Source organism: Rosa rugosa, chromosome 6, assembly GCF_958449725.1.
Source record: "Rosa rugosa chromosome 6, drRosRugo1.1, whole genome shotgun sequence".
NCBI classification, from domain to species: Eukaryota; Viridiplantae; Streptophyta; class Magnoliopsida; order Rosales; family Rosaceae; genus Rosa; species Rosa rugosa.
Genome location: NC_084825.1, coordinates 40,377,893 through 40,403,624, shown reverse-complemented (window position 1 = coordinate 40,403,624; position 25,732 = coordinate 40,377,893). Strand labels below are relative to the sequence as shown.

At 38.7% G+C, this 25,732-nt stretch overlaps 3 protein-coding genes and 1 long non-coding RNA gene across 9 annotated transcripts; 1 reads left to right on the top strand and 3 right to left on the bottom strand.

Annotated features, from left to right (window-relative positions):
- Window positions 1-2,532: 2,532 nt before the first annotated feature.
- Window positions 2,533-4,581, bottom strand: LOC133713705 (uncharacterized). The gene is made up of 2 exons (XM_062139736.1): window positions 4,181-4,581; window positions 2,533-3,583 (listed from the first exon to the last, which is right to left on the bottom strand). The coding sequence occupies exons 1-2, from the start codon at window positions 4,517-4,519 to the stop codon at window positions 2,585-2,587; spliced, it is 1,338 nt and encodes a 445-aa protein (XP_061995720.1). The 5' UTR covers window positions 4,520-4,581; the 3' UTR covers window positions 2,533-2,584.
- A 1,762-nt stretch (window positions 4,582-6,343) lies between these two features.
- LOC133715233 (uncharacterized) lies at window positions 6,344-8,246 on the bottom strand. 2 transcript variants are annotated; one of them, XM_062141650.1, is made up of 5 exons: window positions 7,918-8,246; window positions 7,569-7,829; window positions 6,905-7,064; window positions 6,579-6,774; window positions 6,344-6,477 (listed from the first exon to the last, which is right to left on the bottom strand). In XM_062141650.1, exons 1-4 carry the CDS (start codon window positions 8,146-8,148, stop codon window positions 6,596-6,598), a joined length of 831 nt encoding a protein of 276 aa, XP_061997634.1. In that variant the 5' UTR covers window positions 8,149-8,246; the 3' UTR covers window positions 6,344-6,477; window positions 6,579-6,595. The 2 variants fall into 2 exon arrangements, with proteins under 2 accessions (XP_061997634.1, XP_061997633.1); XM_062141649.1 differs by having other exon boundaries at window positions 6,344-6,774; window positions 7,918-8,245.
- A 2,337-nt stretch (window positions 8,247-10,583) lies between these two features.
- LOC133717113 (uncharacterized) lies at window positions 10,584-14,668 on the bottom strand. Of its 5 annotated transcripts, none has more exons than XR_009849425.1 (8): window positions 13,977-14,668; window positions 13,786-13,897; window positions 13,193-13,270; window positions 12,140-12,233; window positions 12,017-12,057; window positions 11,446-11,723; window positions 11,078-11,152; window positions 10,584-10,968 (listed from the first exon to the last, which is right to left on the bottom strand). It is a non-coding gene; the product is annotated as an uncharacterized LOC133717113 (long non-coding RNA). The 5 variants fall into 5 exon arrangements; XR_009849424.1 differs by having other exon boundaries at window positions 11,103-11,152; window positions 12,017-12,043; XR_009849423.1 differs by having other exon boundaries at window positions 11,103-11,152; window positions 13,193-13,276; window positions 13,977-14,667.
- A 3,694-nt stretch (window positions 14,669-18,362) lies between these two features.
- Window positions 18,363-19,046, top strand: LOC133716783 (uncharacterized mitochondrial protein AtMg00810-like). Its single transcript, XM_062143440.1, has one exon. The coding sequence runs from the start codon at window positions 18,363-18,365 to the stop codon at window positions 19,044-19,046; it is 684 nt and encodes a 227-aa protein (XP_061999424.1).
- The last annotated feature ends 6,686 nt before the right edge of the window (window positions 19,047-25,732 follow it).

Sequence of the window (25,732 nt, the reverse complement as noted above, 5' to 3'; positions counted from 1 at the left end):
ATTCATCCTTGTAAGAAAATTAAGCTCTTGTATCTGTCAACTTTAACGTGTAAACAAAATCTGGGAGATTTCTGTTCTTCATACAATTTTACACAATCACAGATACAATACCATATCATCAATCAATTCAACATGCATATTCAAGCATAACCAAAATTGATTCGATTCCAAGAAACCACAGAACAATCAAGAAATTGTAAATTTCATCCGGTCACCATCTACTCTAGCCTAACGCACGCCGGGAATGCAACTAGGGTTCTTGGGCACAATCAAAACTTAATTATCATGCTATGAATCGAAAACAATTTTCACAGAAAAACCTGTTTTTGCTTTTTCCCCAATTTGCTGCTAAAAAATCATAGCGGAAGCGTGAATTTTATAATTAACCAGATGCAGCAGTCGACTTAAGTAACTTACCTTGATCAGGTACCTGACCAGTTACTTGGTCAGTTACCTGGTCAGTTACTTACTTGGTCAGGTACCTGATCAGTTACATGACCAGTGACTTGGTCAATAATCTGATCAGTTACTTGACCCGTAAAGCAAAAACCCTTAAAAAAAATTTATGTTTGTTTTGCAAAACCCTAAAACGATTTTTCATATTTGTGAGCCTATGCTCTGATACCAATTGTAAAACCATAGTTACATGCTCACAACATATGCACAACAATCATAATAGGATTAAGGCTTACCTTCAGCAATAACAGTCATGGATTCCATCTTATGCAACTGCTTAACTCGATCACTGAATATAGTCTTCTGTTACTTACCAACTTGCTTCTCAATGGACAGAACTTATGCAATAGTCGTGGTAGTAATCAGGGACCAATTCATCTGTATATATATGAGACTTAAACCTCAAGAAGCTTCCCATTAAAGCATTCCTTGTCGGTTTAGGTTTCACTATTAGATTCCTAATGTATCACAACTTATAGCCTTTCTTGTCGACTAAGCAATGGATTACTATCCTTAATGAATTGATACACTATTCATTAAGTTACTAGTATTGATTTACTGTTTGTATCCATGTTAAACTAGGATTGATATTAAGCTAATCATCAATTACTTTATGATGATATGTGTTATGTCCATATTTGATCTTACAGGAGTGACCTCCCCTTGTCTGTTATTGGGGATTCTCTGCACCATAAACAATCTTCAACAATGACATCTCCATGCAGGCATGAACTTTTTACATTTTAGAAAACCCATTGCCTCATTACTTTTGAATTTGCTTTCTTTAGGATTTGACAGCTAATTGACAACATTTTATTATACCATTGATTTCTGATGTGTTCTCTCTGATATTAGGGATTTCAGTCTACTCCGGTCTGGGAAGAATAACTTTCTGTCTGTGTTGTGAATCTTATTTGTCAACACACTGTGGCAGTTCAATTCTTGCAAGTTTAATACCCATTTCTGTAGCACTCTGTGGGTATTCGTGTAGTTATGTTTCTATTAGAACAGTTTGAGATGAACATCAAAAACCCTTTTCGAGAAAAAGTAGAATTCATAGATGATTCACATTCTGTAGATTTGTAAATATTTTGCGGTAGTTGGTGTCACCTCATATTGTCATATTCATTTACTTCATGCTGCAAATTTTTCTAATGCAAGAATTAGAATAAATTCTTCGAATTTTAACTGTGCTCATGGCTGCTAGCTCTCTCAGGAAGGACATGTCACGTTGCTTGATTGTTAGTATTGCTTTCAACGTACGTAGAATGGGCTGGCTAGCAATAATGGCATATATGCATATGATCAGTGCTTCTTTCGTTAGTTTATGAATGATGGCTGACAGTAAAAGACCATTGTTATTCTTAACGATCACAAAAACTAGCTATCTATTTAGGGGTCACTGTAATAGGATTCTTGAAATCTTCTGAGGATTTTGGTACCGCTAATGTCTGTGTCTTCCTCTTGGCTAGTTTGATCAAGAGCCTTATTGTATCAACGTACGGGAGGGGAGGGTCATTTTCGTTAATTTGTTTCAGCAGTGGAGTGCAGGGCAGCTGAAAGGAAAAGACAGATCTGTAGGACGTTTGTCCAAAATGCTGAACGATTCCCAGTGATCCATTTGAGTACATTTGAGAAATTTGAAGAAAGTTAACAAGTGGGTCATTAGAGCAAGTCCACCCGTAGTCAAGAAAAGGCAAAGTCGAGAAGTCAAGAATTCGACCAGTCAAGTTACTATTCACTGCCACTGGACATGAGTTTGCACCCGTTGTTTTTCTTGCCCGGTCAACACTGTTCACCTTTCACTGTTCACAGTACTGTTCATTTTACTATTCACGTAATCCACTGTTTACCCGTGGGTTTTACTGTTTAAATGTACTGTTCATTTTTACTGTTCATTTTTTTGAAAGTTGGTGTCATTTTAGTTTGGCCAATGTCTATGTTTTTTATGTCAATGTGATCTAAATTTGTCATCGTATTATGTTTATTATGTGCTATTTATTTGAATATAAGGTGTGTGCTTTAATACGTGGAATTTCCAAATACAACTTTTATTTCATTAAATTGTCGCTTACATAAATGAAAAACTAGGAAAAAATACAATACAATAACAAACATGCATAATAACCTAATTATTCAAATCATAATCCTCATCCTCTCTAGAAAGGTAATTTGTGTTTGAAGGCTCATAATTAGGGTTAGGGTTAGGGTTGGTGGACTCACCCGTAGAGAAAGGTGAAAATTGTGGTTGTGTAGGATATCCCCCGGGGTAAGGTGGTTGCGGATAGTATCCACCGGGGTAAGGGGGTTGTGGGAATCCACCGGTGAAGGGAGGTGGTGGGAATCCACCGGTTAAGGGAGGTTGTGGGAATGCATCCGGGTAAGGTGGTTGTGGGTATGCACCGGGGTAAGGAGGTTGTGAGAATGCACCACCAAAATTTGGTTGCGGATAGTATCCACCCATAGAAGGTGGCGGCTGCTCGTCAAGATCTTCTTTCTCCGCTATCTTCTTTTGTTTTCTTGACCAATAACGCTTTTTATTTGGCGTCATTTTACTTGTATCAATCTCCATAATACGCTCTTCCCTCTCTTTAATACGCTCTTCCATCTCTTTAATTCGATCTTGCCTTTCTTGCAATAGGAGTTGCTCTTTTCGCATTTCGATTTGCAAGAGGATACATGCTCTTTTCTCTTCCTCTTGGAGACTTCGAGCGAATTCGTCATCGAGTTTTTTCTTGCCCTTCATTGCCTCTATTTGGTTGTTCGCTATACTCTCGAGACTGCTTGAGTAAGGACTTCCTTCTTTCGCTGCCTTCTTGGCTTTCCGGATTGCTTCTTTCCCAGCCTTCCTTCCTTGAGGCCTCACATTAGGATCTGCAGTTTCACCTGCAATTACCTCATCTACATCCATATCCAAGTTGATGGGGGAATTTGCAGCAATTGGTTGTGTGTGCGTATGTTGACATCCTACATTTGATGTTCCTCCGGATGTATGGTTAGGGATGTCTTTAAATTGTGCAAAGCCCTCCACAGCAGCGTAACTATCAAAGCTCTGAAAATTGTGTCTTTTGGCCTTCCCAGTTTTTCTCTTCATCCCGGCATGCCACAATTTTTGTGCTTCATCTTGCTACGTAATAAAAAAAAACAATAAAAAATGCAATTAGTACAAATATAAACGCTATTATGAAGGGTAATCTATTATAAAGGTCATAATTTTAAATGATTTAATTATGATCACGTTTTGCGTTAAAAATCAGTAAGTACAAATATAAAGGTCATAATTTTAATAAGAAAGTATCCCACCGTTTAACAATAAAACTCAATAAGTACAAATATAAATATCGTGGTAATTACATCATTATTTATCAACTAATTATTTTAATTATAACGAAAAACAATTATTACAATTAAAACGATATTATAATTACTACATTATTTATCAAGACATATTTTACTATAATGTATCAACAAATTAAATGATTTATCAAAAAATATAAAGGTCATAATTTTAATAAGAATGTATCTCACCGTTTTACAATAAAACTCAATAAGTACAAATATAAATATCGTGGTAATTACATCATTAAATAAGTACTAATTATTTTAATTATAGCGAAAAACAATTATTACAATTAAAACGATATTATAATTACTACATTATTTATCATGTAATATTTTATTATAATGTATCAACAAAATAAATGTTTTATCAGCAAATACATACCTCATCAACCGCATTCGAACCGCTTTTGTACCAATTTTTCGCTTGCCTTAATGCACAATGCCACTCATAGAGTTCAATCTTCAAAATTTTCCACCTTCCCTGCAAAGATTGGGCTGATCGGCTCTTGGGCCAATTTGCGTCAAAGTGTCGCTTCACGCGCAACCATAATTCGGTTTTTTTCTGATTTGTGCCCACAGCCGGACATTGGCTTACAACTTTCCAAGACTTGCACAATTGAACATCTTCCTCATCCGTCCATCTCCTTTTATCTTGGGTATCTTCACTTTGATCTCCCTCTTGTCCGGCCACTGGACGTGTGTTTCCCCTTTGTTCGGCCATAGTGGATAATGAAAAATATGGATGATGAGAGCTATATGAAGAGGAGGAATTTGTAACTATGAACTCTAGTATTTTGGGTGTGAGATGTTAGAAAAAATTGTAGGTATTTATAGAGAAATTTTTGGTATGATTTTTAGAATTTTTTGCATATTTTTTTCTGCCCGTTTTCTTACCGTTACCTATATTAGATTCATATTAATTCCTAGCCGATTTTTACTGTTGATTTGGGTGGCCCAGATTTGTTGACCGTTGGATTCAAATTCCCATAGCAGCCAACGGCTACTTGCCACGTGCGCCCACACTTGACTGTTGCGTCCCACATGTTGTAGCTAGGCGACAAAACATTAATTCCTCCACGTTGTCAGCTTGTGATTGGTGCGTGCCCACCAGTCTACCTCTCCTCCGCGTCTCTCTCTGCGTCTCTGACTTTTTCGTCCACAATTATTCCTTCTCCACTGAGCTGGTAGCTGGGCAAGAAAGGGCAAACGAAATGGCAAGCCCATGACTTTTATTTTGACTAGAGTCATCAACAGCCAAAACATGGCTGGACAAACACAGACCGGTGGAGTTGCAAAAACTCTCTTGCCTGGTCACCACGTCAAGATTCCACTGTCTTGCCCGGGCAAACTGCCTCCGGTGGACTTGCTCTTAGAATATCTATCGTTTTTTCTTTCTTCTTTTCTCGTTAGTTTGTGGAGGGTTGAGTTGAGACAGTTACTGTAATTTTTAGATACCTTTTTTCATGTCTAGTGTTGAATGAAACTTCATGAAGCAAAGCACCTATGCAAGCTTACTGACCAGACCGCCAGAGCTTGATGTATCTAGAATTCTGGTTCCGGACCCTGGTCAAGGCCTCGGATTTGCACCGGGGCCTACTAAGTCCGGGGGATAAGAGTAAGGATTGAAGTCCCCTTAGCTCCACGGACAAGGGTTCCGGATAACCATCTCACGACTGCTTAGCTTATATTTCTGCAACCCAAGAAAATGGCTCCTTACGCAACCAAACCTATAGAAGCAATGTTATGAAGCGGGGGTATATTATGCCTTAGCAAGGTCAAAACTTCGGCTCTGTGTGCATCTTTGATTGAAATTCTAATATCACATTGTCACGGGAATTGAATATCATGTAATTTAGGTCGAGGACCCATATTCAGAACAATCACAATCTTCCTATAAGTTTCCGAACAAAGCATTTTAGAAATGCTATTTTTTTTTTCTTTTAAAATTTGACCTCCAATTTCTTTTTTTTGAATGAGAGAGGAAAATTCCGCCCAAATTTATTAATAAAAGACCTCCAATTTCTTCATCCAACACACACAAATGTTTTTTTTTTTTTTTTTTCCTTTTTACCTCAGGAATATATTCTTCTCCCACTGTTCTTACGCAAACTTTCGATGATAAACATGCGCTGCTCACTCCTAGTGTAGAGAAAAAGATGCAATTATGTTGAGAGATGTTATATATCAGTAAGACCAAGAAGAGCACTAGATAATCAGATTATAAGGTACTATTATCATGACTCATGCTACGATTGTGAAAGAGCATTGTCTCGTGTGATTCTCTTCATTAGGAAAAGATCTTGTGAGATTCAGCTTATAAACGGAGGCAGTGCAGTGAACTGTGAACATCAGAGCAGAAAGTGCAGAATCACATAATACATTACACAGTTGCAAGGCAAAGAGCAACATTTCAGGTGCTTCTAATGGTGGTAATCGTTGATGGTTTGGAACGAGTTGAACAAAAGATTTATTGTTGTAGAAGAAGAAATATTGCACTAAATTGGTAATCAATAATTACCCCTGCTGTCAAGCATAGATGGATATATTAGGCTTAAGTAAAAAGATTAGTATGTATTTCATGGTACCGTACAGCATACAGTGAAATGCCTTTTTAACATATACAAAAAACGTTAACTGGAGCAGATACAGCATCCAATGCTACAAAGAAACTCTATACACCTACATCAAACACGAAAAGAACATCTCTGGTACAAGGCTATGAAGATTTGAAGTTGCAGATGGTACTTAAACTCGAATACACCAAATGCAAAGCGACTAACCTTCAATAGTCTGCAATTCAAGGCCATTTAGTGAATTCAAACACTTTCCAAACTATGTCAAGTCCAGTAGGTATCTGCCATATGAAAAGCAGAACGTTTATCGCGTTGATTGCAATGTGAAGGCTTCTAGCCGTCTCATTCCCCTTTTGCATTGCAGGTACAAGTGCAGCAGCTGCTGCCCATAGCACCGTGATGCCTGTCAACAAGCAGAAACATCAACTAAATTCAATCGAGCCTTTTTCAACTCGGGTTTGGCACACATTATTCATAGTTTCTTGGTATGTTATTTTGCTCTAGTTGTTGCATACGCAAAACCCATGTTTTACCTGCTCCTGCAAACAAATGGGGACCCGGAAATAGCTTTCCAGTCCTAAACCATGTGTTAACTCCTCCACCAATCGCCTCAAAAACTCCAAAAGCGAGCAGTATTGATCCTGCATTGAAGTGTCTATCCCGGTAATTCCCTTTCACCAACTCCTTCCTTTCCTGATATGCAAAATTTCAATACATCAGACCCTCCCATCAAGTATAAAATTTCTATAAAACAAACCACTAAATAAAGCAGAGACATACATTTTTGTGTCGCAACCATAAGCAAGCACAACCCAATATTAACTACTGTGGCCAACACTTTCATCCCATTAATTTCAGGGTTTTACATATGATCAACACTTCAACACTTCTATCACAGCTGATTATGATGTTTACATCGGCTTGATCCACTAAACGATGCTTACCAATGAAATTATCTTCCACTTACTCTAAAAAATTTTGGTATGATCGTATAAGTAACATTTATACCTCTAAAAAGGGTTACTACTTACTGGCGTTTGGCACGTACCAACACATTACTTTTAGCTAGTAATACGTTGGCAATGCAATGGTAGACCAACTCTGTATAGTGGTACACCACTAAGTTAATACATTAAGGAGACCTTCCTTCCAAGCATATGGAACAATTAGGAATACATGGATACAAAATCAGCCTACCTCACTGAGTTGCTTAATTTGAAGAGCAACAGGAGATGGTGGTGCTTCAACTGGTGTCCCATCTGGTGTGACAGGGGTAGGCTTCTCTTGCTTCTTGAGCTCACTAATCTCATTCTGGATTGTCCTGACCCTCCTCCATTGCCAGCCCAAATACCCGGCCCACAATGTGTAAACGAACAACCCGCCCATCACAATTGGGTGTATCAGAGCAAACGTCCTTCCCTCCAAAATCCCAAACTCCCCACCAACAGCAAATGCATCCTGCATTAAACTTAAAAATAAGAGAGAGAAAAAATTCACAAAATATGGAACCAGAATGGCGAGAGTGAAATGACGGAATTGCACTTGCCTTGGGGTCCAAGAAAAATGGCAATGTGAGAGCTGTGAGGGGAAGAGAAGCTGACTTGAGGCTGTGGAGGGTGGTTGTGACTAGTTTCTGTGGGGAAGGAGTTGAGTCCTGCTTTGGAATATTGGGTTTTGATGATGAGGGTTGTACTTGTAATTTTGAGATGCAATAGTTGGTTTTGTGGGGAAGGAGAACAGGAAGCTTGAGGAAGCTGAGCTGGGCCGCCATGCTCATTCTGCGTCAGAGCTTGTGTTTGGGCAGAGAGAGGCACAGAGGGTTCGAGAGTAGTTGTGGAGAAGATAAGAGGTGAGATTAGGAGACGGGAATGTGTCCATTTGGCTCGCTGTGCTTTGGTTTTCATGTAAAATGGGTCCCTGCTTCTCTAATTGACGTCTCTTTCCCTTTATTGAAGGACTGAGTTTGATCCACGTACAACCTCAAGAAGGACGATGGCCATGGGATCGATGTGGACTTTGTTGGGCAAATGGCACCGCTTACAGTCATTTAGAGCAAGTGCACCCGTAGTCAAGAAAAGGCAAAGTCGAGAAGTCGAGAATTCGACCAGTCAAGTTACTATTCACTACCACTGGACATGGGTTTACACCCGTTGTTTTTCTTGCCCGGTCAACACTGTTCATTATTATATAATTTTAGGGGGGTCTCGAAAATCGACTTTTTACACATATATAATTTGGGAAAACTTCCTTCATGAAAGTTATAGAGATCGTCGATACGAGTTCGTGCATATGTGGAATGCAAAAATCGGAGTTCGTATGAATTAGTTATAAATTTTTGAAAATTTAAAAAAAATTCTATAAATAGCAAAAATTTCTGGTCCTTTTTCATAAGGACAGATTTTTCTGCTTTTCTTCACTTTCACCCCTGAAACTCTCTCTTCTCTCTCCTCAGCCGAGCTGGCAGCCCTCACCCCCAGTCAAGAATTTAGTCATTTGCTTGCCCGTTTCTTAGGCCTTGGTCATGAAAAGGCAAGGCTTGCCTGGTCAAAGATGGACCGGTGGAAGCAACAAAATGACTTTGGCTGGTCAACACATCATCATTCCCCCAATTTTCCCGGGCAAAATGCAACCGCTGCACTTGCTCTTAGTGGCTATAATAGTGCCACGTAGTGACTGACATCAAAAATCAGTACCCAAAGGCCAGAAACCTCGACTGTCTCCCTCTCTGTCTCTCTGTCTCTCTCTCTCTCTCTCTCTCTCAATGGCAGATCTCCGCAGAGAAGACATTCGCTTTCTGTTAAGTTCTTGAATCTTGACTCGTCCTTATGGGTTTTGGTAGTTGATAAATTTCTCCTGGAATTGGTTGGGATTCGATCAATTGATGGGTTCGATTTTTGGGGTTGGTTTTTCCATTGATGTGTTTCTTCCCTGTAAAATTTCAATAACTAATGGAATATGATATTGAACAATCCCTATCTGGAAAACCAATTTCTCTGTACAACGGAAAAGAACAGCATCAGATTTTTATTCACCTAAAATTTTTGCTTCTTGTCCATGTTTTCCCAATTTTCAATTTCAAAGTTGGGTTCTTGCAAATTTCAAAGTAACATCTTATTGACAGTAGCAGCATGGCTTAGTTTACTACTGCAATATGGCTGCAGCATGGTTTTCTGGTTTACTGGTTTGTACATTAACTTCCACTGTTCATACCTTACTTTTAGTTGTTAAAGTAGAGTTGTTAAGCATAGTGGGTAGAGTTGAGGTTAAAAAGCATGGTTGCTTGTTTTTCCTCCTTGTATATAATTGCATCCTTGTAATCAGTTTATTTATGAAGTAATACAAGAAAACTTTCCACAATTCTTTTGCTCGTTTTCTTCATGGTATCAGAGCAGGCATTCAAGGCCTGAGTCTGTGTTTTTCTTTTTCGTTTAGTTCCTTAGTTCACCAGCTTAAGATGGCTGGGAAATCTGGTTCTAAAGATGATGATCTTCTTACAAATTCTTCCGATGTGGAGTCTAATCCAAACCAACGTCTTAGCTCTGTTTTGTTTAATGAATTCAACTATCTCTCTTGGGCTAGAGCTGTTACTCTTGCTCTTGGAGGAAGGTCCAAGCACTACTACACAAAAGGCTTCACACGACGGTTTAAAACTGTCGTCTCACGTTTTGCATTTCCGTGGTCTATCGAGGCGTCGTCTGATGAAACGCTGTCAGACGACGGTTTTCAACCGTCATATACCGATCATTGGGTCGACGGTTTGCAGCTAAATCCATCGTCTGATAGACCGGCAGATCTGCCGACATGCTGTCGACAAGCTGTCGACAGAAATATGCCGTGGTGTAACTTCTACTCATACCACGGTTTTTAGGATTCCAGCCTTGTCTCTTTGTTGTTCAGAAGTCAGTTTTTATTTTTAAGACGTTGTGTAAATTGTATACACACGACAGTTCTTCCAGCATAAAATGTGGTGTGATGACTTAAAAATTCAGTGCGTGCACTTTCACACGACAGATATAACTCTAACCGTTGTATTGTGACAATTGAGATGATGGTTTTTGCTTACTTGTTGTCTGTGTGTGTATCCAACAATGATATCAATAAGAACCGTCGTGTGAATTGTAGAAATTTTGTTTGATTCCACCCTATAATCCTCATCATACGACATATTTTTCTATATATTGTTGTTGTAATGGCAAGATTTAAATTCTAGAATGAAAAATGACCAAAAGAACATAAAATTAATCATAATAGATAGTTGTTATAATCCCATAATAATCTAAATGGGTCTGATAATGCTAATTGTATCTACAAAATAGGAGAACAGAAAAAAATCCAAGTCAAGTTCTATTCACTGATCTCTTGCTCTTCTTAGCTTTTGTCTTCAAAATTAGGCTTCACCTCAAAACATTGGCACTCTCCATGGCCTAAAGAACAGTAATGGGGCTTCCTCATTGAAAGAGTTCTAGGATGTTGCAGTGCTCCAAAAACAGGAAGTTGTTGTGCTAATTATACAGCAGCCAAATACACTCATTTGGTGCTCCAAGTACTTACATTTACGGCAGCTACAGCATTCTCAGAATCCACCGCTGTCTCACTGCTGCTAACCAGACAAGAAAATAAGCTTAGCAGCTATCCAAAGAATAAAGTTTTATTCTGTATATATGCACGTCTTGTATACAATTAAAAAAACTATTAGCTGTACCAACATTTTTCAGTGCATCAATGACTTACAGAAGCAACCAAGAAGCAGAACTTAAATGTTTCCCCTCCTTCACAATAACCTATCATGCACACAAAGCACGACTAAAATTGATATATTTAAGCCAAATACACCAATACTACTGTCTTCATGGTTACATGTGATATATTATGTAAACAGAAACTTAAATAAGATATATGGACACAAAACTAATGTTTAATTTAAGGCCAGATTTACCATTCTAAATCACTTTCTTCGTCACTTGGGATTAAGGTATTAAGGTGTTGATCACATTAGGAATTTAAGGGAAAACTATTGGTAAAAAGTTTGTACAAGTTAGTAATGTCCTGATGAAATTTTAACTACAGAACTTACCACAAGATGGTTATAAGTTGCTTCTTTGGTGGACCCCTGAATTCATCATTTATCCTATGCTCCAAAATCTTCACAACTATACCAATAACAAAAAAGGAAGCAGCAATGACTATCCACATGTGTGCAGTAAATGGTCGAAGGAAGGTCCAAGCACCAGAGTTCAATTTTTTAAAGGGGGCCACTACAACAAGTCCAGATGCAGCATATAGTTGTGTAAAATCCACCATCTTCGTTCAATTTGTAACAATGGCAATGTTGCCAATTGCAGCATCAAAGACCTGTAAAGCATAAGTGAGAAGATAAGTCAATGAATGCACAACACACAAACACACACACATATCACACATGTTGACTAATGAAACTTTCCCTTTTATATTTAAATTGTAAGTAATGTAGAATTTATTACATATCATTTTAAGATACTGTGCCACAGCAAGAACCATGAAAGCAATGTAGAATTTATACATAATTATCATTGATGGACTTTCTGAAACATAATCTCGACTATGATAATCAACGGAAAAAAAACAACCAAAATCAAGGCAAAATGTTAAAAGCAAAAGTAAACTACCTTCAACCATGCATTCCAAGAAACCCACTGCAATTGGTATTCTGAAATTTCAGTATGTTAAAAGCAAAAGTAAACTACCTTCAACCATACAACTATACCAATAACAAAAAAGAATGCAATTACCTGACTTGAGTTGCAAAGCATGGTTTCAGTATGTGCATAGAGTTCCTCTGACAATGAAGCATGATAGAGCCTTATATACTTTTTTTCCAACTACCTGAAGATAAGCAATCAATTCGAGTCACATAGATGTTTGATCATAGAAACTAGTAACTTGCCAAAATATGCATCAATGCACACACAAACACATACATCCACGTGGAAGTACATGCATACAATATATGCCTTTGTATATGGAATTATGATTCATGACATATATGCATGGTAAAATGGTTCTGCACTTAAAGTTAAAACAAATATGTTTCATGGGCGCTAAAAATCGTAGTCTTCACAACAAATGAAGGTGTGCACATCTAGTATAAGTGAGGGTATAGTATGACTGCACGTTGATAGAGCTGTAAGAGGACGTATGAAGTCTTTAGGTACCTTACTTTGTATAAAATATGAAGCTAGTTAGCAGCTTGACATATATAAAGAGACACTGATGCAAGAACAATAAGCTTGACATATATAAAGAGACACTGATGCAAGAACAATAACAGAGAGATATTTAGTTAAAAGAAACAAAGAGAAAACTGCATCTTGATCCTACTTTCTTTCTTTTGTTTTTTTGTTCCCAACCAAATAATCCTAAGAAGATTGAAACCAAAACAATCCTATTTTTCTTTTCAGTAGATTAAAAACATCTAAGGCAATTACTTCCGACTGCAATCATAACCTTTCGTGTTTCAGTAGATTGAAACAACACTTTTTACATGACCTTTACTTCTCCTCTTACCTTTCGTGATTTTGGAATGAATCAACCTCTTACTTTGATATTCTAGGACCATGCTTTTCAAAAGTACAGAAAACATCACAGACATAAACTAATGATATGGTTGGTACCAAGATGATTATATGCACCAAAGTAAAGCTCCCTCATAAGTGACAAAGACCTCAATATGCTAGATACAATTGATTACACCGCCTTTATATTCACCACCATAATCTTAAAAATAAATAAGAAAGACCAATTTTTTCCCTAGCAGAAGTTCCTATACTTGCAGAAAATAGTACCTGTATTGGAATGTACAAAAATGAGATAACATCAACTTTCAGTATCTCCAAAACGGAAGTGCTAGCTTCTCTAAGCAGCTGAAACTTAATTCCAAAAATCATTGTCATGTAGAGGCCAAAATAATGATGAAAATAAATAAGATCACCAAAACCAATATAGAATTCAGCAGTGGCACAGTACATGCATAGCGTAATTCAATTTACCACAAGTCCACAACTGATGCAATTCAATTTACCAAAACAGATGCAGTTCTATTAATCAATTCCTATCCAAAACTGCCAAATTTCATTAATTCAAAACATATGCAGTTCTATTAATCAAGACAGGCAAAACTGCCAAATTTCATTAAACCAAAACAGATACAATAAGCATTAAGCAAACTAGGAAAGTCCAAAACAGATACAACTCATACAAGAATCCCTGAACAGAACACCAATCAGAAACTTAAGAACCAGAACAGATGCAGAATCAGCTCAAAGAATCAGAGATTCAAAATGCCCAGCAACAGCAAGGCAGCAACTTAAACATTCTAAGTTTCTTACATTCATAGTTTCAAACTTTCAATTGAAGAATTAGCGAGTTAGCGACTCACCGAGCTTGAGCCTTGAAGAATCAGCGACTGACTGAGCTTGAAGAGTCGAACCCAGAATCTGCTTTGTTGCTTGACGGCTTCAGGAAGAGACCGAAGAGTTGAAGAGAGCAAACTGCAAACCAAGAGTGAAAAGTGAAAACCCAGAAATTCGTGAGAAAGAGAAACTCAGATTCATGAGAAATTCGACTCACTTGCTCAGTCGATGTGTTTTGTCGATGTGTGACCATGCTGGAGCCTGGAGAGGGAGAGAGCCAGAGAGGACAGAGGAGAGCCAGAAAGGACAATGGCGATGGCGACTTCGTCATTTTGAAATTTGAACCCAGACTGAAGAGAGGCGATGGCGATGGCAAGCGGCGGCAGGAGAACCCTAATCTTCGAGACAGCGACTCACCGATTTGGGCATTTATCTTTTTAAATGCCCAGAAATTACCCAAATCTCTTTCTCTTTCACTTTGTACAAAGCAAAAAACACACAGCCGATCTCGGAAATTGCAAGAGAGAGGGGGGTTGTTACCAGAGATAGTTGGATTTGATGTTAGCCTGAGCGCGGTCAGAATAGAGCTCGGAGTTGTTGAGGTCAACATCGATGAAGGGCTTCACTATTTCCCAGATCGAATAACCCATTAGGTTTTGGTCTGGGTTTGTCGAGAAGAGAGAGAGAGAGAGCTTTGGTTGGGGTTTGTAGAAGAAGAAATAGGGTTTGACGAGAAAAGGTTTGTCGAGGGGGAGAGAGGTCGGGTTTTGCCAAGCAGAGGGAGTGTTGGGGTTGCCAGTGAGTGCAGAGTGTGAGGCAAGTCGAGAGAGAGTTTTGGTTTTGAGTTTGGGTCTGTCGAGAGTGAGGCGAGGCGAGAGTGAGGCGCTGTCGAGAGAGGGTTTTGATTTTGGCCTTTTGGGTATGTTTGTTCTTTTTGTTATTTTTTTTTACTCGAGTGTTAGGGTTTCAAACTCGACCCTATCAATTTGGACAAGGAATGACACAACATATTTGTGTAAAAATGTGGTCTGAATGCAACCATTTAAATTTGAGGGTTTTCTCGTCGAATGTTTAATACCTATTAGGGGGGAATGTGGAGTTTGATATGAGATTTGGCACCACATACATGGCGGAAAATTTGCCGCTCAATTTTTTTTGGGTCATACAACGGTTCTATCCTTAAACGTCTTCTGAACTCATTCGTAAATCCTTATTAGACGACGGATTTTATAAAAACGACATCTAAAAAAATAAAAATCAATCAGACGACGGAAAATTGTGATGCGTCGTCTGAGAGGCGTCGTCTGATTCAATTTTTGTAGTAGTGAAGCTTGGCTATGTCAATGGAGTTATACAGAAGCCTAAAGCTGACTCCCCTACACTTGATTCTTGGCTGTGCAAGGATCAACTCGTCATGTCTTGGCTAATCAACTCCATGGAGAGCAGAATAGCAGAAATTTTCAGTTTTTCTGAGTCATCTATGCATCTCTGGAATAATGTCAAGGAGATGTATGGAAATCAGAATAATGCTGCTCGAGTTTTTCAACTCAAACGAGATATTGCCGATCTTCAACAAGAAGGTAAGCCCTTTGTTCAGCATCTTGGGAGTCTTACAAGTATGTGGAATGAGCTAGATGTTTATAGACCTCATACTACCGAGGCTAGTGTTTTGTTAAAAAGAGCTGAGGAGGATAAGATCTTTCAGCTTCTTGCAAGTTTAAGCGCAGAATATGAAGATTTGAGAAGTCATATTCTTATGAATACTGAGCTACCATCTTTCAACAATGTGTGTGCCACCATTCAAAGAGAAGAAGTTTGAAAAAGGGTGATGAATATGGAGACCAAGACAAGTGCATATGAAACCAGAGCTTATGCTTCTAATCACAGGCAAGATGAAGCTAAAGTGTACAAAGGCAAGAGGCCTCACTTGAAATGCAGCTACTGTGAAGGGGTTGGACATGTCAGGGAAAGATGTTGGGTTCTCTATCCTGAGCAGAAGCCAAAATTTCTAAAGGAAGGCAAAAGCTCTCAAAAGAGTTGGAATCCACCAAAAGAAAATCTGGCAGCAACTTCTTCTTCTTCTGAGGGTAGGCTCAACTTCACCTCAAACTCCACTACTTTAATCAATGAATTTACTGCACTCCTTGGAAAGTTTGCTGGCTTCCTTGCAGAGACTGATTATGTTCCACGTGAAAAAGCTTCAGGTACTCTAAAATCCTTTTCTACTACGCTCAATGTTTGTGCTGTGGATGATTATTGGATTATAGACTCAGGGGCTACGGATCACATGACAAATAAAATCACAAATTTGCATGAGTTTGAAAAAAAAATTATCCCTTCTAAAGTGTCTGTAGCAAATGGCAAAGGTGCCTCAGTTTTAGGAAAGGGAAAAATCAAATTACTCTCCAACCTTGTTGAGTCAATTGCTCTCTATGTTCCTTCTTTCCCTTTTCAGCTCCTATCTATTGGAAGAATCATAAACACATTAAAATGTCTTGTCATCTTCTCTCCTTATAATGTCATATTTCAGGATCTCATCACCAAGAAGACGATTGGTGAGGGTTTCTTTTTGAATGGTCTCTATTATTTGTCCAAGAACTTTTTTGATTCCAAAGCCTTCCAAGTCAGTTCAAGATCAACACAAGAGCATCATCTGTGGCATCAACGCTTGGCTCATCCTTCAAAGAAAGTGTTGTCTTTTTTGTTTCCAAATTTGTGCAAAGCAGACAATCAATGTGATGTCTGTCATCTGTCAAAATCCTCTAGGTTGCCTTTTACTTCCTCTCTTTCTAGAGCTAGTAATCCTTTTGAAATCGTTCATTCAGACATTTGGGGTCCAGTTCTTGAATCTTATGATGGATTTAAGTATTTTGTAACATTTGTAGATGATTTTACGAGGATTACCTGGTTGTATCTATTGAAATTCAAAAGTGAAGTTGTGGATGTTTTTAAGGATTTTCATAAACTTGTCATCACTCAATTTTCTTCATCCATTCATGTGTTACGATCCGATAATGGCTATGAGTATATGTCCAATAATATGTCAAATTACTTGAGCACACAAGGCATTGTGCACCAAACTAGCTGTGTTGGTACTCTTCAACAGAACGGGATTGCTGAGAGAAAGAATCGAGACCTCCTTGAAAAAACAAGAGCACTTATGTTTCAAATGAATGTTCCAAAAAAAATTTGGTCTCAAGGTGTTCTCACTGCCACATATCTCATCAACAAACTCCCTAGTAGAGTGCTCGGTTTCAAATCACCTCTTGAAGTGTTGAAAGGAAGAAAGATTGATCTGTCTCACTTAAAAGTCTTTGGCTGCACATGTTTTGTTCATATTCAAGCTCATCAACGTGATAAACTTGATCCTAGAGCTGATAAGTGTGCTTTCCTGGGATATTCATCTACTCAAAAGGGTTATAAATGTTATAACTATGTTACCAGGAAACTAATTGTTTCCACGGATGTGAGATTTGATGAAGCTACTCCCTATTTCACTAGAAAATCATGTGATTTTGGTCAGGGGGAGTTTCTCTCTGATTTGTTTCCAAGTCCTAACCTTCCTGTTAATGAGGATTGCAGTTCGTTTTTTAATCCTGACACTTTAGTTCAAGAAGTTCCAGCAGTAGTCACTGATGCAGAAACTGGTATGCAAGAAGATCATAAAGTTCCAGCAGTATCCTCTGATATAGAAACTGATACTCAACCTGTTGATGAGCCTACCTCTCCACATGCAGTTGTTCTTCGTAGAAATCCCTTGGTATCACCTCCTGCAGTTGTTCTTCGAAGGAATCCTCCACGAGATCGAGGTCCCCCATCCAAGCTAAATGACTACAAAACCTATACTGGAAGGTATCCAATGACACACTTCATATCCTATAAGAAATTCTCTTCGGCTCATTCTGCTTTTCTAAATGTTCTTGATGGCACTCATGAACCTCAAAGCTTTGAGGAAGCTAATCATTTTGATGTATGGAAGAAAGCTATGGCAGATGAACTTCAAGCTCTCCATGACAATATTACATGGAGTGTTGTTCGAATTCCTAAAGGAAAGAAAGTTGTTGGCAGTCGTTGGGTTTACAAAACAAAACTTCTTTCTGATGGTTCTGTGGAGAGATATAAGGCTCGTTTAGTAGCTCGTGGTTTTACTCAAACATATGGAGTAGACTACAAGGAGACTTTTTTATCAGTTGCAGTTAACCATTCTTGGCCGCTGTACCAGATGGATGTGAAAAACGTCTTCTTACATGGTGATCTTGAAGAGGAGGTCTATATGAAATTACCTCCTGGTCATCCTCAATCTCATGATCCTGAAATAGTATGCAAGTTGCACAAGTCCATTTATGGTTTAAAGCAATCTCCTCATGCCTGGTATGCTAAGCTCAGTTCAGTACTTGAGGAAGTTGGTTTTCACATAAGCAATGCAGATTCTTCCTTGTTTGTTCGAATTGGTTCAACCAGTAAGCTTGTGGTGCTCATCTATGTTGATGATTTGATAGTGACTGGTGACAATTTTGAGGAGATTCAGTCTCTCAAGCAATCTCTTTGAAACAAGTTTGCTATTAAAGATTTGGGAATCCTTAAGTACTTTCTTGGCATAGAAATGGCTACTTCTCATAAAGGTCTCTTTCTCAATCAGAGAAAGTACATACTTGATTTACTGCAAGATGCAGATATGGAGGATTGTAAACCAGCTCGCACTCCTCTTGACAGCGAGCTGCAACTTAATGTATTAAGTGAGTCTTTCTTGGATTTAACCTCCTATCAACGATTAGTGGGTAAGCTTATCTATCTCACAATCACTCGACTTGATATTTCTTATGCTGTAAGCATTGTCAGTCAATTCATGCATGCTCCAACTTTAGCTCATCTTCACATTGTGAAGAGAATTCTTCGTTATCTCAAAGGTTCTATTGGAAGAGGTATTTTGATGAAAAACATTGGAAACACTCACATAATGGGATACACCGATGCTGATTGGGCAGGCAATTCTCTTGATCGAAAATCAACAACTGGCTTCTGTACATTTCTTGGTGGAAATCTGGTTACTTGGAAGAGCAAAAAGCAAACTGTTGTTGCTCGTTCTAGTGCAGAGGCTGAGTATAGAACTATGGCTTCCACTTCTTGTGAGCTTATTTGGTTAAAGGGTCTCCTATCTGATTTGGGATTTCCTAGTTGTCAACCAATGTCCCTTTTTTGTGACAATCAAGCTGCAATGCAGATTGCTTCTAATCCGGTTTTTCATGAAAGAACCAAACATATAGAAGTTGATTGTCACTACATTTGAGCTCAAGTTCAGTTCAAGATCATTGCTACACACTTCACCCGAAGCCATGATCAATTGGCTGATATTTTCACCAAATCTCTTCCCACTGCTCAGTTTCTCAGAATTTTGGGCAAGCTTGGATCAATGAATCCTCTTGATCCAGCTTGAGAGGGAGTATTGACAGTAGCAGCATGGCTGTAGCATGGCTTAGTTTACTGCTGCAGTATGGCTGCAACATGGTTTTCTAGTTTACTGGTTTGTACATTAACTTCCACTGTTCATACCTTACTTTTAGTTGTTAAAGTAGAGTTGTTAAGCATAGTGGGTAGAGTTGAGGTTAAAAAGCATGGTTGCTTGTTTTTCCTCCTTGTATATAATTGCATCCTTGTAATCAGTTTATTTATGAAGTAATACAAGAAAACTTTCCACAATTCTCTTGCTCGTTTTCTTCACATTTCTATTCTTCTGTTTGAATTTTGAAGTTTCTGGTTCATTTTCTTGCTGTTCTTTCTCCAAGTTTTTCAGTTCAATTTCTAGTCTTGCTGAACAGCAATTCATGTGTGACGATGTCTAGTTGAATATTTGTTATGATCTGAATCTTATTCCATTCCTTTACTGTTTACTCCTAGTTATCAGAGCTTATCTTCAAACATAATATGTTGTTGCTTAGGTTTACATTTTTCTGTTGGGAAGATTCTTGAAGGGTTTTGCTTTAATTGGGATGTATCATTTATATATGGAGTATTTTGATGGAGTAGAGTTTTAGGTAAAGAGAAAATGGTGTTATAATCGTATTCCAATCTCCAACAACTTGTTTAGTCTCAGTTGTAGACAGACTCGTAAAGAAGAACAGAGAGGGGAGAGAGAGAGAGAGAGAGAGAGAGGAGTGAAGAAGACTGGAAGAGACTGATAACGAGAGAAGAAAAAGAGAAAAAAAAAAAAAAAAGCTAAAGCTTGTTGTAGGTCGTTGGATTCATTATATCCACGTGTCAACATCTCCCTTTGCGATATCAACTTGTTTTTTCATTGCTCAGGAGAGGATCCTCTCCCTTTGCGGTAACTACTCCCAAAACTTCTTGACTTATTGCCTTGTAGTAAAGATTTATTGCGATATCAACTTGTTTTTTGTCTATGTCATAACTCACAAACGTAAAAAGACTTTTACATTACGTAAAAGTCTTTTTATTCAAATGAATGTGTTAAGAGTCTTAAATTCTTAAAGTAATAATTTAGGGAAAATGCTCATTTACCCAATTTTAGCTTAAAATTTGCCCACTTGCTCCACTAACTGTTTTTTAACCCCGTTTACCCAAAACACTCTAAGGGATTATTTCCCCTTTACCCAATTAATTCTTTTTGTCTTCTTTTTATTTATTTTTGGGACTTTTTTACCCTCTCCCCCCTCACCGATTTCTCTCTCCTCCCCCCTCACCGATCACTCTCTCTCTCTCTCTCTCTCTCTCTCCAGAAGACGTCGGATTTCTCTCTCCCTCCCTCCATCCATCCCTCCAGCAGGTCGCCCACGACGCCTGCTCTCTCCATCGCCTCGCCGAAACTCGTCGTCGTGCTCTCCGCTGTCAGGCTCGACGCCAAGCCGACGGTCCTCGTCACTGAGAAGCTCGTTGAGGCCGGGGTTGACCTTCTGAAGGAATCGACGACGGACTGAAAACTGCTATCTGGGACTGAAAACTGCTTTCTGCTATTGGGCAGTCATAACCATAAAAATTGTAACATTAGTGCCCCCCAGTAGACTTTGTTTTGGGGGCTAATGATGTCTGCTTTATTTATTGACGGACTGAAAACTGCTATTCCAAAGTAAATGTAGTGTTAAATTGCAGTAGTCGATAAATGACAAAAATTGTGTGGTTTGTGTCAGTCTAGTGGGAGGCAGTAGACAGAATATTGACCCTCATAATGTGGATTTTTAGACATTATCTGTTGTTTTGAGTGTGAATAACTTCTATAATCTGTGAAACATAGGAAGCGGTGTAATGTTTGATGGTCTATTGGGGGGCAGTAGACACATTAGTGCCACCCAATAATGTCTTTCTTAGGAGACAGTAATCATCTCTTGTTGATTTGTTTGTGATAAAGTGCAATACACTGTGAATCCTTGAAACTGGTGCAAGTTGTAATGGTTTAGTGGGGGGCAGTAGACACATTACTGTCCCCAAATAATGTCTTCATACGAAGTCAGAACCCTTCACTTAACTGGTGCAAGTTTTAATGGTTTAGTGGGGGGCAGTAGACACATTACTGCCCCCAAATAATGTCTTCGTTTTAAGTCAGAACCCTTCACTTAACTATTATTGACAGATTATTGTACTTTAATAAACTCAAAACAACATAAGACTTATCAAAACTCTAATTTCAGTGATTAATTAACCACAGTTAAGAAATTAGTGGGGGGCAATAATCTGTCTATTACCCCCCAATAGACCACAGTTTTGACGTCGTCCTAGACCTGCAAGGGAAGCCCAGACCCGATTCCGGCGTGGAGAGCTTTCCAGACATCTGACGAACAAAACCGGCGAAGCCCAGAGGGGTTGGGATCGTGGAGTTAGATGGCGTCATCCTCTGGTGGTCCGACGGTGGGACATAGCGGCGGCGGTGGAGGCCGACATCGACGGTGGAGTGGTGGGCGTGGTGGCTCAGAGAGAGAGAGAGAAAGAGAGCCTGAGACGAGGTTAGAGAAAGAGAGAGAAAGAGAGAGAGAAATCGATGAGGGGGAGGAGAGAGATATGAGTGTAATTTGTTAATTAAAATGAGGGCAATACTGTCAAACACTGTTAGATTGGGTAAATGGGGTTAAAAAACTCTTTGTGGAGTAAGTGGGGAATTTTTGGCCAAAAATTGGGTAAGTGGTCACAGCCCCAATAATTTAACTATTGTTTAAGTCACATTTGGCCTAACCGAGAGTCAATTTCTAATAAATATAATTTTTATTTTGAGTAGAATAAGCATGAAAAATATAAAAAAATGTTGACCTCCATAAACAATAATTATGATGAGAACAACAAAAAGGAGCTTTTGAACGGTGCATATGGCACTCCGCCTCTACCTAATAGTAAAATGTTAGACTAATTAAGCATTTATTATAGTGGAAAAAAAAAAAAAAACTTTGTTGTTGATGCACGGCCATCTCCAACCCAAAGGGCTAAAAATGGCCCTGGGGCTAAATTTTAGCCCTAAATTCTGTACTATTCATTGATTTGACATCAACCGTCTCTAACCCGTCAAGGCTAAATTATAGCCCTAAAATATATTTTAACATTTTGGATTGGTTATATATATATATGTGCTTATTTTTTAAAGTCAATTGACTTATAGTAATTGAAATAAATTATATGATAAAAAATATTTTTTCGGTTGTATTTTTTTTTTTAAAGATAATTAAAAATATCTTTAGCTAATGTTGAAATGAAATAAAACTGCAATAGAATTTTTAATATTTATTTTATTCATGACATAAGCATTTAAAAGTTACACAACAAAGTAAGACAAGGAAAAATTATTAATAAAATATAAAAGTTACAAGCAAAATTTATTCATAATAAATAAAAGTTACAAGGAATTTTTAATAGATTATAACAATTTATTTGGGCAACATTAATTACTCATCCGAGTCATTGAATGACATTTCCGGGCGGTAGTCATTCGACGTCGAACCGGATGACGGAAACAACTCATGGCGCCGAATTTTCTCCATTATCTCCCTTTTCTTTCCGTCATAATACTCTTTACTCAAATGCTATTATTTTTTTCAAACCAACGGCTATATAGCCAACGGTTAAAAAAAAAAAAAAAAAAAAAAAAAAAAAAAAAAGCAACGGCTAGCTGACGTCAGCAACTAGCCGTTGCTGACGTCATGCATATGTCACACAGCACTACACGGGTGGGCATCCCATTTCTGATCCATTTGGCCCTAAGGGCTAAAGTGCTATCCTAAAGGCTATATTTAGCCCTTGGGTTGGCCTTTTGGCCCTAAAAAATGGCAATTTACCCCTTAGCCTCATGGGTTGGAGAAAGAAAGGGCTATTTTTTGGCCCTTTGGCACTTTGGCCTCTTGGGTTGGAGAAGGCCTAACAGCTTTCGCTACTTCCTTGAATTTGAGGTTGGTCTTCAATGTTCCCACGTTGTGAACAATTTTTGCTTGATGTTGGAGGTAGCTAGACGCTGTTTTGGTTTGGTTCCCATTTCTCAATAGAAATAAATCAACAAAATTTTATGACTACATCATCATAATTGATTTTTTTTTTCTTTTGGACGCGATCATAATTGAGTGATCCATTATTTTTTTTGGATTCCCTCAAAATAAAAGAATTAGTTGGCTATGAATTTATGTAAATTGACTGGCATTTAGGGCTAGAAAAACCCCAGAAGCCCAAGAGCTTGTTGGGTTACAAAAACAAAACATCCCAACTCTAAAAGCAACCCCAACTTTTTTTCTTTTTTTTTTGTAAAAGAAAAAAAAAAAAATTCTTAACCTACCTCACCCTTACATATGTCCGTGAATCCAAACTCAACCCCAACTTAAGGTGCAACAGATTCTTAAGTGTGGACTCCAGATCGAAAGAATCGTGCCAAAAGGGTAGAATAAATTCGTCAATATATTGCAACGGCAATAGGAGTAAGAAGAATGTGTTTTGTCTCCTGGAGGAAAGAGGTTAGAGAGAAAGATATAAGACTAGAGTGATAGTAAAGTAAGAGTTAATCACTCTAACTTGCAGCAAGATCTTATATCTAATTTTGCTTAGATTTTTCGATATGAAATTCTAGGTCCAATAAGTACATGTATGGACAATGGCAATGACTAAAAAAGATGTATTCGAGTTCAATTAGGACATCTATTATACGTAATTACGATCATTTTTAGCAGTAATTGCTCTTAATTGGTTTATCATATCAAGATTTCAATGGAATATACCCGGTAAGCTTTGTTTATGCCATAAAAAATTATAAAAATTTATATTTAGGGTTTTTGTCCATTTACCCCATTTCTAGGGATTTTTTTCCCACTAACCCCATTAAGTTTTTTTAATTCTCTCTTACCCAATACACTCTAAGGGAGTCTTCCCTAATACCCCATTAAGATTTTTTTTTTGTTTTTAATTTTTTTTTAATACCATTCTACCCCTAACCCCTTTGTTACTTAGAGAGAGAGAGAGAGAGAGAGTGAAAATGGAAGAGAGAGAAACCATAGGAGACTTCGCCGGAGCCCGTCACCGGCCGCCGGAATCCGGTCACCGGCCGCCGGATTCCGGCCAACTTTCGCCGGATTCTGGTCACCGGTCGCCGGATTCCGGTCAACTTTCACCGGATTCCGGTCAACGGTCGCCGGATTCCGGTCACCGGCTACCGCCCACCGGAATTTGCTGAAAATCTCACCGGAAATTTTTTTGCACCCAATAGACATCTATTGCCCCCTAATAGACGCCTATTCAGCCATGTATTGCCTCCCAATAGATGACTATCAGCCATGTATTGCCCCCCAATAGATGACTATTAGCCATGTATTGCCCCCCAATAGACCTCTATCAGCCATGTATTGCCTCCCAATAGACGTCTATTGCCCCCCAATAGAATTTTTGGTCTATTGCCCCCCAATAGACGTCTATTGGCCCCCAATAGACGATTATCAGCCATGTATTGCCCCCCAATAGATGTCTATTGCCTCCCAATAGGACTTTCAGTCGCCAGAATAGGAACTAATCTTCCTAGATTTAGACAAATAAAACTTTTATTAAAGAAAAAAATGAGAATATTACATCAATTCAAAACGTCTATTACCCCCCAATAGACGCTTTAACAGACTTCTATTGCCCCAATAGAACTTTTTTTCCTTCATTTTTTCTTTCTTTCCAGGCCTTCTGCACCATTGTACGAAAAAAAAAACAGATAAATTGATTTGGGCACCCAGAGAAAAGCTCTGGGCACCCATGTCGTCTTCTCCATTTTTGTTGCAGTCGAAACTGTGCCAAACCTGCCAAATTGGACTCGAATATAAGGAACCAACCATGGAGATCCGAATTCCAACAAGGCGAAGCCCTGACCGGGTTGGGTCGGCATCGTCGTCTCCAGCATAAGAGTCGCTGGTGATGATTTTGTGGTGGTGGTCCTTCTTGCGGTCCTCGTCTCCATGGCCGGCATTGAGATTGTCGAAGAGGGAGCCGGTGCAGTTGACGGTGTCCCAGGCGGTGAAGCAGCGGCGGAGGCTCTCGGAGACGATGTCCATAACCGGCGCTCGGAGACGATCTCCAAAACTGGATCCGACGAAATCTCCTGGCCTCCACGACGACCCAATCCATTCCGGCGACGTTGCGAGCCTGGTGAGACCAGCGGCAGAATTTGAAAACGACGACGGCGGTGAGAGAGAGCAGATCAGAGAGGGATGAGAGAGAGAGAGAGAAAGAGAGAGAGAGAGTCTGCAGATCGCAGAGGGATAGAGACAGAGGAGAGAAAATTGATGGCATATGGATGTAATTCATTAATTAGATGGAGGGTAAAATTGTTATTTTATTTCAAATTGGGTTAGTGGGAATAAAAATCTGTTGCTGGGGTAAGTAGGATAATTTTTTCTCATTTTGGGGCTTTTGGTCAAGGACCCTTTATATTTAGGGTTTTTGTCCATTTACCCGACCACGAATAATTTGGAATGCCACAATATTTGTACAACAACAAAGGAGTTTCATTTCCGGCCGGAAAGA

Bases quoted from the DNA above. Each gene is read 5' to 3' on its own strand.
- LOC133713705 (XM_062139736.1), bottom strand. From the start codon at position 4,519: ATGGCCGAACAAAGGGGAAACACACGTCCAGTGGCCGGACAAGAGGGA. The intron at 3,584-4,180 runs GTATGTATTTGC...TTTATTACGTAG, and splicing joins GTTCGAATGCGGTTGATGAG to CAAGATGAAGCACAAAAATT.
- LOC133715233 (XM_062141650.1), bottom strand. From the start codon at position 8,148: ATGAGCATGGCGGCCCAGCTCAGCTTCCTCAAGCTTCCTGTTCTCCTT. The intron at 7,065-7,568 runs GTAGGCTGATTT...TTTGCATATCAG, and splicing joins AAATTAAGCAACTCAGTGAG to GAAAGGAAGGAGTTGGTGAA. The intron at 6,775-6,904 runs GTAAAACATGGG...GCTTGTTGACAG, and splicing joins CCATTTGTTTGCAGGAGCAG to GCATCACGGTGCTATGGGCA.
- LOC133716783 (XM_062143440.1), top strand. From the start codon at position 18,363: ATGGCTACTTCTCATAAAGGTCTCTTTCTCAATCAGAGAAAGTACATA.